A 15,648-nucleotide genomic window follows, 5' to 3' on the forward strand; every position below is an offset into this window, starting at 1 on the left:
CAAGATATGAGTAGCTCAAAACAGAAGCCTGCCATCATCTTCATCAGAAGACGAAGACGAGTCAGTTCCCCCTCCACAGCCTCCGCCGCGTCCCTTGAGCACAATGTCAATCAACACAAAGCGACTGACCGTCGTTGAGCCCATGGGTTTGGTCGAGGAGGCTTCCACAGAAGAGAATTCAAAGAGTAGCAACAAAAGCCAAGTGCAAGTGGACGCGAATGGTGTTGCTCGCCGTGTGCGATCGTCAAAAAGCAAAATCTCGGACGAGGAGGTCTACAGTAGACTCCGCAAGATCGTCTCGGTCGGCGATCCGGAGCTCAAGTATAGAAATTTCAAGAAAATAGGACAGGTATGCGACAATTTTCATTCTATCATTAGTATCCTTTTAGGGTGCATCTGGGGTCGTGTACACTGCCGTTGAGACATCTACTGGTCGCGAAGTGGCGATAAAGCAAATGAATCTCGCCGCGCAACCAAAAAAAGAGCTCATCATCAATGAAATCATTGTAATGAAAAGCCACAAGCACAGGTAGGAGTTATTTAGATTCGCTCATTTCAACTTGACTTTTAAAAGAAATATTGTCAACTATCTGGACTCTTTCATCAAAAACGATGAGCTCTGGGTTGTGATGGAATTCCTCGCTGGTGGAAGCCTAACCGACGTTGTCACAGAAACGTGCATGGATGAAGGGCAAATCGCCGCCGTCTGTCGCGAAGTTCTTGAGGTAAATTCTCCATTCCAGGTGTCTGTGACGCTGGACCCTCTTAAGTCATTTGTTTTTTTTTCGTAAGATATTTATAATGCGCAGTTTTCTTTGTAAATTAAGCGACGTTATATTAATTTTTGAGACATAAATCATCCCTTATACGTGAAAATCTAGGTCTATCTATATTTCAGGAATAAATTAGCCCAAGGGCTGATATTATCCGAATTTTTCCTATATGGAAGCAAAGCCATAACGACGTAGTGCGATTACCTTTACGTAAGATACCTGCGTTGGCGGTCGTCGAATTCTCAATAAGAACTGCTGACGTCTAGCCTTTTTATTTTACTAGGAGTCGGCCATTTGCTTTCTTACTTGTATTCTTTACTAGGCGCTTGAATTCCTTCATGCCAGGAGCGTAATCCACCGTGATATCAAGTCTGATAATATTCTGCTGGGAATGGACGGCTCAGTCAAACTCACCGACTTTGGCTTTTGTGCTGAACTAAAAGGCGAAAAACGGACGACCATGGTGGGTACGCCGTATTGGATGGCTCCCGAAGTCGTCAAGCGAAAGGTCAGTATTTATTCGATTCGTTGGTGGAACATTTTCTCAAGACTTACGGGCCCAAAGTCGATGTTTGGTCGTTAGGAATAATGGCCATCGAGATGGTGGAAGGTGAGCCGCCCTACTTAAACGAGAAACCCCTCAGAGCTCTTTTTCTTATCGCGTCTAATGGAACGCCTGAAATCGAAAACAAAGATTCCCTCAGTGAAGATTTCCAAGATTTTCTCTCCTGTTGTTTAGGTAAGCAACTCATTCTTGTTTCCGTGATCCTTTGTCACGAAGGCTTCGACATTTGCCATCAATCCTCAAAGGATAGAATTTCCAATAACGGAAAATGTTATCGTTTGTTCGACAACGTTTGAGACTTTGATAGCATATACTTCGGGCGAATATTAATAAGCGACCATCCATCTAATACGATATTAATAGAAGTGGACATCGAAAAACGATGGAGCGCTACTCAACTGCTGAAACACCGCTTCCTAAAGCATTCAAAACCGTTAAGTTCATTGACTCCCCTCATTCTCGCCGCCAGAGAAGTGCTGGAAGGAAATCGCCTTTGACCCGCACTTCGTGAGCAACCCAAAATCCCGCTTTCTTCCTTATTTCTTATTGTAATACGTCTTAGTCTTGCCGCTAACAATATCGCCCTCCCAAAAAAAAAGAATTTTCAACATGTTTGTTCAAGCACGAATCTTCACCCACTAGAACCGCCGACTCAAAGAAAAAAAGCTTTTTATTCAACCTTCCTATCATTTTATCCAGTTACTGACTGTTCTTCCTTCAGTAGTATTCAGGACCTTCCTCTTTCGATCGCTCTTCCTCACTCTTTTCACCTATCAATCACTCGTTTTCCCAGATAAAAAACCTACATGATTCCGGCGTCAAAACTCTTCTAATTTATTTTAACTTTAGAGAGCTGATAGGCAAATCGTGATCGGGCGATTTCACTGCCATTCCAAATAGAAACGCTATCTCAAATCAACTTCATGACATACCAGCACTAAAAAACAACAAAGACTAACACGACTCAAAACTACTTTCATTCACCATGGCGGACAAAGCTGCAACGAAGAAGAAATTCTTCGACAAAATGAAGGAGCATCTACAGAAGAAAGAAGCTGCTAAATTAGTTTAGGCTTCTTAAATTAAATTAACTTTTGAAATTGTCATTTATTTATAACTTTATGAAACCAAGAGCAGATAGATCCTCATCACTTCGACACATTCCATCAGCTTTCGACTCTAGCAACAACTCAACTCTAGACCCAAGTAACACCTCTGCATCGCGAATAGAAGAGCTGGAAATTTCGATGTCGGAGAAAAACGACATCATCAGTCGCCTAACCGAGCAACTTGACGCTGCCGGTCGCCAAATCGATCAAATGGGCGTCAAGGTTAATTTCGAATTGAATAAATGTTCTTTTACGGGTTAATCTTAGCTGAATGCGGTGGCGATGCACAACAATAACCATTTCATGTCGGAAGCCAGCAAGATTCAAGTGGAATTTGAAAAACAGCTGGAAACGCAGCAGAAGCGACTTCAGGAGGAAGTTGAAAAGACGAAACTTTTGGAGATGACGCTCGCTGGACAGGTAAGGAAATTCTAGAATAGCTTCGATATTGACTTGTCCAGGGAACGAGTCAGCGAGAGGTAGATCGCCTCAGAGAAGACCTTGACGCCGAGAGCGAGAAGTTTTTCAAGGCCCAAGAAGAACTGGATTGTGCCCGTTCGCGAATCGAAGACCTTGCCGAACAGCTTGCCAGAAAAGATCAACTGGTAAAAGAGATGGAAGAGAAACAAAACACGCACGTTGAACGTCAACATGCGCAAATCGACCAGCTCGAGCAAGACTTCAGAAACCGGCAGCAAGAGGCCGATGACAAGCTTCGCTTCCTTCTTGAAGAAAAGACAAAACTTGAACGTCAAGTTTCTCAACTGCAGGAAGACTTGGAAATCAACAAGGACGATCGAAGTCGCATCCGAGAAGCGCTCGAGGAGGAAAACCGATATCTCCTTTCCGAGCGAGATAAACAGCAGGTGCGATTGTTATTGTTTTTTGCGGGCGTTTTTTACCTCGACTTTCTCAGATTTTTTTCGTGAAAAAACGTTTTTAAGTTCAAGTCTCTATAAATGGGAAAGTTCAAACTAAAGAGAAAATTCTCATTCTTATCGACCAAGAAACGACCTTCAAAAAAGGAAAAACTGCGCGGTCGAGAGGTAGTAAATCACTAAATATATATTTTTTAAATCTTGATTTTTCTCCGATTATAGACAAGACCAAACAGGGTGATCAAACTCGCAAATTAATCGTAAATCAGTGACGAGACAACTAAATGAAATAATCACGCTATGAGTTTTCATAAATTTATTTTTCAGGAACTTTACATCGCTCAAGAAAAATCCCTCACTGAGGAGCTGAGAAAAAAGGATGAAAGAATCGCAGAGCTCGAGAGCGAGAAAGTCAACAATGACAATCAAACCTTTTCGGATTCTGACGATGATGACTTTCATACGAACATACGCGAGCTAGACGCGATCAATGACAAGTTTTACGAGGTAAATCCAGGGGTAAGTTGATATCGTAGTCGATGCTTTATTCTTTTCAGAATAAGCAGTTTTTAGTTATTAACTTTGTTCAATTTAACTCGCACGTTGGATTTTAGTCAATAAACGCATAAGCAATTATAGTTTTCGATGTTTTCTACCTCGAGTGCGTGTGTACACATATTCGGAAGGCGATTTCACTTTTTGCTGATAGTCAAATTTGCATTACAGTTAGAGAATGGAACGTAGGGGCGCGTCCTTTCTCAACTGTCGTTTGACTCGCTCCGTTCTCGCTAATGAGTGAGGATAGCCTCGGCTACTTCGTTCACATAGACGGAAAGGCGATTCCCATCAAGAGAAAGAGAAAAGCAGACCCAAATTCAGAGAGACTGAATAAAACAATCTCTTTTCCAGTGAGTGCCCACCGGATTTTCTCTCTATATTTATAGTCAGCCTTTGAAAGAAAAGACAATTAAAAGTTATCTTTGCTTAATTTTCGGATTAAAGGATGGCCTGAAATTATTTCCCTCTAATAAGTTGATAGTTTATCAAGTACACTTGTGTCGGATAAGAGAGATACTCGGTCCTTTATCACCGATTTTAGTGACAATTTTATCATTAGTTTAAGTTAGGGGCGAGGACTCTTTTGAGTCCTCGTTCATTTCGCGATGATATTCTTCATCGCTGCGACCTCATTTGATGGCGCTGGTAAAGGATCACTAATTGCTTCTAGTGTTACCCAGACTAATCATTGTATCGTTAATGGATAAGCCTCATTATCAATATTAATTAAAAATAGATCGCCTCGGTACTACTGTTATGGTCTTTTCTCATAATCCCTTTTAAGGGGTCCCCCTCCGGAATTTCAAATCTTGATGACGGGCCCTTCTGAGACATATTTAGATTCCCCGTGTTCTATGCATCATTTTGATGGTTTATAGTCCCCCCTTACAAATATCTTAACTCAAAACTTTAGCCTTCGAAAATCGCAAAAATGCATGTAAATTGTACTTAGCGTGAAAATCGTAATTTTTTCGACTTTTCAATGTCCTCAAAAATATACAAATAAGGGGTCTATCGAAAGCTCAGGATGTACTGAGTAAGAATATAATACCCGCACAAGAATTTTCGGCCATAATTCGGCGCTAGAGAGCAATTTAATGCCAAAAATAGGCGAAAATGGGTTTGAATAGTTTTTCTTAAGAAAAATTTTTTCTCACTTGATCAATCATGCTAAAGCTACTTGCAAATTCAGATAAGCGTCTACTCTTTCGAGTCTGCAAGTTTTAAGAGCAAAACAAAAGCCCAATGAAATTTTATTTCGGCTTGAAAACACCCCAAAAAGGCGTTTTCTGAAAATTCGAATTTTTCAAGAGCCTCTGGTGGCACGTTTGGGATTCGGAAAAGAGCTAACGCTACTTGCAAATTGCAATGAAGGCCTAAACTTTCACATGAAATTGAAATTAGATAAATTCACAATGCCAAACAAAAGTTATTTCGAGTCAAAGTTGGCGATTCCGGAGGAGGATCCCTTAATTCATTCTCCTGCATTTACCTATATTGCTTATTCTATGGTTTAGGTGACGGACGAGCGAGACCGCCTTCGAAATGAACTGACCGCGACATTCGCCAACTCCCAAGTCGCCGTAGATGTAAGTTTTGAAACTTGAGTTGAATCGTGGAAGTACTTGTTCGGGGCTTTATTATAGCCCCATCGCTAGAAAAGAAAATAACTTGTCAGCAAAAACGAAAATGCAAATGTAGGGGTGTTATATAAGATGAATTAATTTTGTTCGAAGGATAAAAATGATTGTGCGCAGAGTCACCATCTTGATCATTGATCAAGGCCGTTTCCCCGGTAAATTGTTACCATTTTTTTTCATTCGTAAGATGTACGATCCTCCCGTCCAAATTCTCATTTTTCGTAATTCATCAAGTGAAAAAATTTATAGGAAGTCGAATCTTGCAGGTTATTTTATAGTTTTCACCAAAAGTGCGTTCAAACTGTAGTTATAAATCATAATTTAAAAGCTGTTCTTTTTGAACATAATTAGGGCTGAATCGTAAGGGTGAATTTTTTACTATTTTTTCTGCGGAAGTAGGCGAGATTTACAAGATTTATTTTCTCATGAATGGTCTTCAGATTACGTGATTAAAATGTGTTTGTGCGTTAGTGAGTTAATAGTAAGCTCGGGGTTGAAAAAATTGTTTTCTGCGGTGATTGTGGAGTGTATTTAGCGGTGGTGTAGTGGTCTTGCTCCTCCAATCCGTACAGCCCAGCTCTGCCCTAGGCGAAAGTGGCCCAAACTCTATCAAAAGCCCTATAAATTCCTCTCCTGCTTAAATTTAATTCTCAACGAACTTATCACTTCGGAAACATGCGGATTGTACGAGATGGAAGCAGAGTTTAAGGCGAGGTTTCAATTTGGCGGGTTTTGACCACATCGTGGTGCTGGGACGATATTTTGAAAACCTGCGCGAAAGGCTAAAATATGGGCTCAACGAGAAAGGGGAGAGAAATTAACCCAGGAAATGGAGCAGGAACGTGAGCGCCTCGCCAAAGAGCGCAGACATGCTAAAGACGAGCTCGACAGGATCGACTCTGAACTCGCTAAGACAAAAGAAAGGGACCTTTAAGAATTATTTTATTTTACCACACAGCAGATTATATAATTTATCTGTTAGAAGCAGAACGCACAAAGAACGTGTTTCCCCTCTTTCGGCGTTCCTGAAAACCGTTTTTAGTGTGAATGTGTTTTATATATTTTTGAACTCGTTTGGAGGGCATTTGACTACTCCTCTAGGTGTAACATTGTACAATAATGATCCCAAAAATAGAGCGCGAAAATATAGTAAATGAAACATTCCAGCAAATCCGCAGTGACTTTGACTCCATTCAGGCCGAGCTCTACAAGTCCCACGTGCTTCCCTTTCCTCTTCACTTTTTCTGCAGGCCCGAGGATAGGTCCTCCCCGCGCCGCCAGTTCCTTTCATTTATCTCATTCGCTGGCGTTTCCTGTTTTCCCTTCTGTCACCTGGCTTTTTCGCACTTTTGCCGAAACTGATTTTTTCCATTGGCTCTTGAGAGAGATAATCTCCGCAAGAAGAGTCTCACTAGAAACTCTGAAAGTAATCTAACGATCGCCGCCTCGAGATTCAGCGGAAAACAGGACAGCGCTTCTTTTATTTTGTTTTTCATTTTTTTTGCGAATGAGAGACTCGTCAAAGAAATGAAGTTCTGGAAACGAAAACAGGTGACTTTCGCGCGGGATGCATCACGATAACTTTTGAGGAGCTCGGTTTAAGACAGATCATGCTAAAATAAAAGTAGTTAACAAACAGTTATTTTCCTCGACTCTCAATAATCTCGGCAAGGCTGTTACTTCAAGGAGAGAGTATCTAAATCAGGTTTCTAACTTGCGTGAATCGGTATTGGTGCGGGTATTTATTTTATTATGCGGGACAGGTTACTTCTTTTTCTGGCATAATGGTGTAATTTTTTGGTGTTGATATTCTCAAGACCATTTAAAAAAATGCATTTCAGGAATATGAAAGAATCAAGGCCGAAAATGCGACACTGCGGACGGAGCTTGATCAGAGCAGAGCTACTCACGACAACTACCTCAGACTTCAAGAAAACCACAAAGAACTTCAAGAGCATTTAGCTCAAGGTAAGTTAATCGATTTGACTTTGGCTAAGTCTGTGCAAAGCTACTGCGAATTTCGAGACCTTCCGCGATGCTGCACTCAACGGCGAAATTCCGAATAAGCGAAAAATCACGCAACTGGAAGAGGACCTCAGTCTCACTCAGAAGGCGCTTGAAGAGAGCGAAAGTCAAAATCAAACGTACAGCGCTCGAATAAAGCAGCTGCTCGACGAGCGAGAGCAAGAGCAGGGCCAGTTCAAGAAGTTGTACGAGTCGGCGATTCAAGAAAGTGAAGGAAAGACAGAAGACCTTGTCAGTAAGTTGAACCAGGAGATCGAGTCGCGCGGTGTTCTACTCGTCGAGAATAAAAAACAGTGGGATGATGAGAGAGAAGAAATGGAAGCCAAAATTCACGAGTTGGAAAAAGACATCGAGTATTACTCCGACGTTATTAAAACAGCAAAGGACGAGGCGGAGGAGTCGGCTGCATCCGCTCAGCAAATTGAAGCCGAGTTGCAGGAAAAGATCGATCAGCTGACGCGCGAGCTGAAGAGCGAGCACAACAGAGTCGACGCTCTAAGCAAGCAGATCATTGAGAAAGACAACGACGTGAAGGAGCTCAGCGGACGAGTAGCCACAATGGTTTCTGTTCAAGATCAGATGGCGGAAATGAGCAAAGAGTGGTCGCAAAAGCTCGAGGAATTGAGTACCACCAAGGCGATGCTCATCGGAGAGCGAGATCAGATGAAAGAAAAGGCCAAGACAGAAAGTGAAGAAAACAAAAAGCTTTCTGACCAGATGGAAGCTCTGCAAAATAAGCTAGAAGAGACCGAAGCTAACGTGATCAGTATGGAGGAAATCATTGTTGATCTGAAGAGCCGCGATGATCAGAGTCGCGAGATCCTAGATCGTCGAGATGACGAGATCAAACTCCTCAAGACGAGAACTGAACATCTTGAAGATCTGGAAGCAAAGATTCAAGACCTTCAAACGCACATTGAGACCCAAGAAGCCGGTTTTAATGCGGAGCGGGAGGTCTTCAACCGCGAGAACGAGCATGCGAAGGACGAGATTGAATCGTTGGTCAAAGACTACGAAATCTTTGCGGTTCAGCTTGCCGACAAAGATGAGAAACTCAAGATCTTTACTGCTGTGCAGGAGCAGCTCCACGAAGTCACAGACGAGCGCGATAGATTGGACAAACAGCTCAAAGAGCGTGCAGAAGAGATCGAAGGCACTAAACTTGAGCTGGCAGAGGCGAAAGAGAAATGCCAAAAAGTGAGCGAGGAATTCGAAATCTTCAAGGGACAAGCCAGTTCAAAGGACGTCGAGACAAGCGAAGCTCTTGCCGTTCAGGCGGCGCAGAAAACCGCGACTGAAGTTCAGCTAAAGGAAATGCGCGAGCATTTAGAAGCGCAAAAGGAACTGTTGGCGCAGAATCAAATGGAGAGTGAAAAGCTGCGAGCGGAAATCGATGTGCTTAATTCGGTAAAAACCGAGGGCGAAGATCGATGCAAGGAGTTGCAGGATGAGTGCGCTGAGCTTCGTACACTGAAAAAGGAGCTTGAAGAATTGCAGGAGACGCACGGAATCGTTATCGAGGAGTACAACCTTCTCGAAAATGAGTTGAAAGAGACGAAAGATCAAGGAGATCAACTCAATAAAAGAGCGGAAAGTCTCGAGGCAGCTCTTGCGAAAGCACTAGCTGGCGAGGCGTTGGCAGCTGGCAGCGTGCATGAACTCGAAGAGAAAATGTCGAACCTTCTTCACGAAAAACAGACTCTGGCGGACGAGCTTTCGGAAATCAAGAAACGAGAAGAAGTTGTTACATCTAGCCTAGTGCCTATTGTCCGTAAGTTTTCGAGCGACGAGGCTGACTCGCTAGAAGAACATCCCCTTGATCTCGCAAAAGTCGAAAACTTGAAAGGAGTACTCGATAAGCGAGATCAAAATCATGTAGCCGAAGTGGATCGACTGATCGCGGAGCTCGAGGAGGCGAAAATGGCGCTAGATGCGAAATCAGCGGAAAATTCGGACTTCGTCCAACAGCTCGATCGCGCTAGAAAAGACTGTGACCAATTGGCCGCCGAGATTGTTTCTCAACACACGCGATTGACGGAGGAGCGGAAAGAATTCGAAGCTGCCAACCAACTCAAAATTGTCCAATTCTTCAACGAGAAAAATGCGGAGTTGGAGGAAATGGAAGAGATGTACAATAAACAGTTGAACGTGAAGGTAGAAGAATTTAACTCCAATATTAAAGGATCGTGCTTTGATATATTTTTTGGGGGGATTGTAATTTCATGGAAAATAAGATTATTTTATTTTTATTATTCTCTCAGTATGGGAACTCCCATTAAATAATTGAATAACTTCCGTAAAAAGGCGCCCAAGAATAATTGGCATCTGTTTGACCTTTTCACAGGTGTAAATTATGCCTTCTGACCCCCTAGAAACTATTTACAGTGAATGAAGAGGTACTATCTATGTAAATACAGTCAGTTCACCATTTACGGTCCATGACAAATATTTGCATCTTACTCATTCGCGCTTTGCTCGGCCTTGATTCCTTGGTACATTCTTGCGCTCCTTTATTTTAAGCTTTTTGTCGAATTTGGGCATAGTCGCAATTCTTTGACATATTCTTTTGTTATTTGGCCTGAGAACTGTGATGAGAGGAGAATTATTGTCGAGCGCGTGAATAGAACTCAACGAACAGTTGGCCGAAAGCGAGAGACAGCTCGAGGAAGTCTGTGAAGCCCACCAGAAAGAGCTCAGTGCGCTGCAGCACGACATTGCCGAAAATAACGACGACAGGGACGTCGAGATGGAAACCCTCACGCGGGACATGGCTGAGCTCATTCCCTACGCCGAGCAGCTCAAGTCCGAAAACGATCTACTCAAAGAAAGGGTTGAAGAACTCAACAAGAAGAGTGACGAGGCCGCCCAAGAGCATTTGGATATTCTGGCGCAGATCCAATCTGAAAATAACAAAAATGAACACTATCGTCAGGAAATCAGAGTCTTGACGGGTCAGATTGAGCAGAAGGCCAAAGTAGAGGATGCTCTGAATTCTGAGATCCACACGCTTAGAGCTTACGTCGAAAAAGTGAAGAACGAGTACGAGACGCAATTTAAGAGCATGAACCAAAGTATGATGACAAACGCGACGAACGCCACTGAGTACATGCCGATTCAGATCCGTGTGCCTGTGCTTGGTCCTGAGGGTGAAGGCGACTCCAGAAACTCAATCGGGACCGTTCATAATCTTGTGGAAGAGCACGCACACGAAGATGATGAAGTTCGTGAAGGCTCCCTTCCTGACTCCGACATACTCGAAATGGACTCAAAAGAGATCGAAGTCATTCGTCTTGAAGATCTTGTCAAAGAGCTTCAAGGGCGTCTGGCTAAATATGAAAACCCCGAGCTCGACAATTCGCAAGAGATTGAAGACAATCAAAACGAATTAAGAGCGCTCGAAACGAAGATCGAAGAACTGTCAAGAGAACGGGAGGATCAGCTCTGTGCTAAGAATGACCACATCTCTGAAATCGAAGAACTACGTGCCACCGAGAAAGATAAATTCAGAGCCGAAATTTCCAAACTTCGCGAAAAGATCAGCGAGCTTCAAACTGAGCTTGACAAGAAGGAAATCAATGTTCCCGAAGAAGTAGCTCGAGTTCAGGAGGAAAATAAATTTCTTCAAAACCAGGCTGAAGAATTCGCAGACGAGCTTGAACGAACTATTAATACAGGTAATAACCCTTAGGTGTCCCAGGAGCTTTTATCCGGTTTTTCAGAGGAACAGCTTTCACAAGAGAACATCGCCCTGCGTAATCAGCTGTCCAAGGTCGAGAAAGAGCTGGACCAAATAAAGTTGGAGACACCAGAACGCTTCGAACGCATGATGACTGGCTTCGGGCACGAGCGTAAAGAGTTCGACGAAGTCCATGAAAAGATCTTCGAAGAAAACGAGCAACTCAGAAGCGCCTTGGCGAAGATTTACTCAAGAGTAAAAGACGCGATCCAACTGGCGAACAATGATGCACTAGAAGCCTCTATCCTCGAGCAGCATCCGATCGGTGACGACGAGATGGACTTGGAAGAGGGTCTCGCCGCAACGGAACAAGTGATCCTGCTTCTTGATACGATTATCCACGAGATCAAACAGGGTAAGGAAGCACGAGAGTCTACTGAGCATAGCGACGGAAATGTCGAAACTCTTGAAAAGCCTGGATTGAAGAATCTTTTTACTCTTGACACAACTACTGATCCGGGTGCTAAGGATGAGTCCTTCACTGGCTATGGTAAAAATTCATCCTCGAGATGTCGTAGATCATTATAATCAAACCAATTTTTTATGATACAATCTATAATTCTGACCGGAGATCACCGCGTTCTATAGAATATAGATATGTTAATTTTTAGTCATCGAATATCGTCCCAAATCATTATATGGACTGACAATCATTGATTTAAATACTGCTGAATTCATTAACGTTGATTTTTAATTCTTTCGCCCTTGCATGAAATTGTTGTTAGCGTGATTGCTTGTGCAAAATTTTTATAGAGTCACTTTTGACAATTCTATTTAGGAGAGGAAGAGCCTTTGCCCCTCTCACCTAAGAAGCCTGGGTCTGAACTGGCTGAAATGAAACGGGAGCTCTCTGGATTACGACAGGAGAACAACAAACTTCAAGAAGAGCTTAAAGTTCTCATCACCGAGCGACTGGATGATGCCAACGATGAAGTACGACGAATGTATGAAACGCTGCAGCTGAACTTGCACGAAGAGCGCAATGCGAAAGATGAAGAAATTCGCCGCCTTAACCACATTGGTAGGTCTATTCTTAGCGTTTTCAGTTCATAAAGGGATTATTCTTCATACCATCTCTTTAGTTGAGGAGCAGATTTCAAAGGAGGTCAGCAACGTGGAATCCTTGCTCCAACAAAACACGGAACTACGCGATCGTCTCCAGTTCGCAGAGCGCGAGTGTGAAACAAAAACCGAGTTTATTACAAAACAGACGTCGGAACAAGACGCTGAGCGTGATCACCTCGAACGCAAAGTTCAAGCGCTTCAGCTCGCACTCGAGAAAGTCAAAGACGCTCAGAAGGTAAATTTTTGGCTAAATTCATTCGGAGCCTTCTTCTGACGGATCTAAATTATGACGGAAACGGCGTAAATTATAGAACACGCTATGCATCCATCAGGCTACCGCTCGCCGCCCCTTTGTGTGCGACTCCAACAAAACACTCAAGCACAAAGGGGCCGTTATTTCTAATTTTTTGAAGTGGATTTAGAATTTTCCTTCAGATCGAGCAAGCCAACACCTTGGAAGAGTCGCTTCATAACAATTCCTTCGCGCCCCATGCTGCCCAAAAACTTGAGCAGCTAGAGACAGAGTTAGAACGCGAGAGAGAGCTTCAGAATAAAATCCAAGCCGACTACAACGAGCTATGCGTTAAGGTGAGCATTCTTATCTTATTTTTCGTAATTTGATTCACAATGAGAATTATTACTTTAAAAAACCATCATAATCACCCCGACTAATTGAATATTTTATTAGTTCACTTTTGAGTAATTCTCCAATAAGCCCGAGATATATTCTTATTGATAGATTCGTTGTTTTATTTAGGGGACGCGTTTCGGCATCAAACGTGCCTTCATCAGCCCTAGTACAGAAATTAACTTTTGTGCTCAAAAAATTCTTATTACTCGATATAATCAGTGATATCGTTGTCGGCGGGATGAAAATGCTATCTATTTCGGAAATGAACACTTAAAATAATCTCATCTCGATATGATACACATTATGTTCTATATCGAGCACTCGGCGAGGATCCACCTTAGATAAGCATTTGCTTTGTTGGAAAAATTAGACACTACTGAATTTCGATCATCTGACTATTTTAAAGCACCGGGAGTATTTTCGACGATATAAAGAGGTAAATTCACCTTCGAATGTCACATTATCGCATGACCTTCTACATCGTATGACTTCGTACCTATTCACCTAATTTCACGAAAATGCGCGGTAATCAAAAGGTCTTCTCATCAAATAAGCTCACTTACCATTATTTGAGTCTCCTTCCGTTCTCCTATCAAAAATCCACTCTCCCGCCAGAAGTGCCATTCACTAAAGTTCTTACCCATACACGCGCATAAATACAGTATTTGCCCTACGCATTGTGCCCGAAACAACAAATTAACGTCTTCTCTAGCTGGAAAGTGCCGAGGCCGAAGCACAAAAGCGAATAAACCAGTATACCGCTATTGAATTCGAAAAAGAGCAGCTCCAGAGTGAGCTTAAACTCGCATTCGATCGTATTGCTGATCTTGAGACCTTCATTGACAGACTTAAATTTGGCGACTCCTCACTGAAATCAAAAACGATGTCGCAGAACAACTCATCATTTGCCTCGTCCGGCAACAACTCTAAAGCTTTCCGCGATGAAAGTCGACTCAATGGATCTGGAGATGTTTCAGCTCTTGATTTATCTGATCCCAAAGAGCCATCAGTAGATCCGGCTGAACATGCGAAACTGGCCGCAGACTTGGAGTCAAAGACCATGGCGATCACTGACCTCGAAGAGCAGATTCTTGTTCTCAAGAATGATCTTGAAAAAGAGCGCCAAAAGCAAGCATCACCTCGCGACAAGCCCATAAAGACAGTGGGTTCTCTGCTGGAAGATCTATCTGAAAAGGACAATCAGATTTTCGAAAAAGAAGAAGAGCTGCTCGTGCTCCAAGATGAGCTCTCACGATCGAAGACCGAAAATGAAAAGCTGAAAAGCGAGCTTGCGAACATGTCTACGAAATCGGGAAATGTTACGAACGAAAATGAGATATCTGTCGATGAGAGTGAATTCAAAACATTGAAGATCAAGTGTGAGATGCAAGAAGAGATTATTGGCAAAATGGCAAGAAATATTGAGCTCTTGAAAGCTACTCAGGTAACAGTCAGCTTATAGCCTCCTGGGGACCCTAACTATATTTTTCTTAAATAATTATAGATGCAATAATAAGATTCTCTTTCAGCATTTCTTGTTCTGTATGACTGATAGAGTTGCATTATTGATAGTTGGCATATTTATTTATATTCGATAACATATCGACGATATGCCAAAGTGCACTTGCAAGAAGGTTCTCCCATCTTACACTTGTTGCTTTTTACGCTACATATTGTGGCTTGTCCGGTTATGCACTAATCAGGTGGAGAAGGCCTCTATTGAGCGTCACCTAATTGCTTCGCTAACTTTCTCGTTCGTATCTATTTCGATCACAAGAAAAGTCAACGCAAATGAATTCGCTTTACTGAATTTTTAGGACCATGACGAAAGTCTATGTGACTTTTCCCTCAAAGACGAGTTGAACATCACTGATGGGGATACGAACGGCCCTCAAGGAGATGGCCCACTAGTCGACTTTGACCAGCCTGCGAACAAATCATCAGACTCTATCGAGTCTAAGGACGAAAACGAAAAGGTGGCTCTTCTTGAAGGCACAGTAGCCGAACTGCATAACGAGCTTGAACTTGCTGAGTCGCGCGTTGCTGAGCTGCTCAAGATGCAGGCTGGCACGAGAAAAGGTGGAAGGGACAACTCCATTTTATTGGAAGTTCGCGATGAGCTCGAGGAATGGCTCTCACATACGATTCTTAATTAGCATTATTTTTAATTAACAAACCCTTCTAGTTAAATACCATCAAAATTAAATTTTTATTTCTCACATGTAATTGACTGCTTCCCTTGAAGCGGTGAATCATGAATTTCTTGATGACCAGACTGAAAAAGAAATTCTATCTTTCTGGTATAAAATTAAGCCAGGCATCTTAGAACGGTAACCTTAATTGATAATTTAGTTTTTAGTCTTCAAATAATGAGTCAATTTATTGTAAATAGAAACCCATTAATATCTTCCGAAACTGTGCCATCCGCTACTAGTTGCCGGTCCGTTTCACTGCTACTAGTTGTCGCGTGGGTCGCATTTTTATCCTTCGCGCTCACCGCTAATAGTTGCCGCATAGGCCCCCGCCAAGGCGAATATAGGGCGCATAACCCGCCGAGAAAGGGCAACTTTTGCTTGAGCGCTGAAGAGAAAGCGCCCGTTTTCACTGCTACTAGTTGTCGCGAGGGTCGGATTTAGGCGGCAACTAGTAGCGGATGGCACAGTACCTG

General features: G+C 42.6%; 2 protein-coding genes across 2 annotated transcripts; both read left to right on the forward strand.

Moving 5' to 3' along the window:
• Positions 1 to 27: 27 nt before the first annotated feature.
• LOC145708134 (serine/threonine-protein kinase PAK 1-like) lies at positions 28 to 2,150 on the forward strand. Its single transcript, XM_081785775.1, has 6 exons — positions 28 to 349; positions 390 to 529; positions 575 to 725; positions 1,096 to 1,281; positions 1,323 to 1,512; positions 1,702 to 2,150. The coding sequence occupies exons 1-6, from the start codon at positions 104 to 106 to the stop codon at positions 1,833 to 1,835; spliced, it is 1,047 nt and encodes a 348-aa protein (XP_081641901.1). The 5' UTR covers positions 28 to 103; the 3' UTR covers positions 1,836 to 2,150.
• Positions 2,151 to 2,478: 328 nt separating this feature from the next.
• LOC145708831 (uncharacterized) lies at positions 2,479 to 15,136 on the forward strand. Its single transcript, XM_081786528.1, has 15 exons — positions 2,479 to 2,669; positions 2,715 to 2,867; positions 2,909 to 3,313; positions 3,653 to 3,844; positions 5,401 to 5,472; positions 7,365 to 7,491; positions 7,532 to 9,808; positions 10,173 to 11,222; positions 11,268 to 11,774; positions 12,063 to 12,305; positions 12,367 to 12,584; positions 12,785 to 12,937; positions 13,387 to 13,416; positions 13,693 to 14,424; positions 14,798 to 15,136. Exons 1-15 carry the CDS (start codon positions 2,586 to 2,588, stop codon positions 15,134 to 15,136), a joined length of 6,582 nt encoding a protein of 2,193 aa, XP_081642654.1. The 5' UTR covers positions 2,479 to 2,585.
• Positions 15,137 to 15,648: the final 512 nt, after the last annotated feature.

This window comes from Oikopleura dioica, chromosome XSR, assembly GCF_907165135.1.
Source record: "Oikopleura dioica chromosome XSR, OKI2018_I68_1.0, whole genome shotgun sequence".
Classification (NCBI taxonomy): domain Eukaryota; kingdom Metazoa; phylum Chordata; class Appendicularia; order Copelata; family Oikopleuridae; genus Oikopleura; species Oikopleura dioica.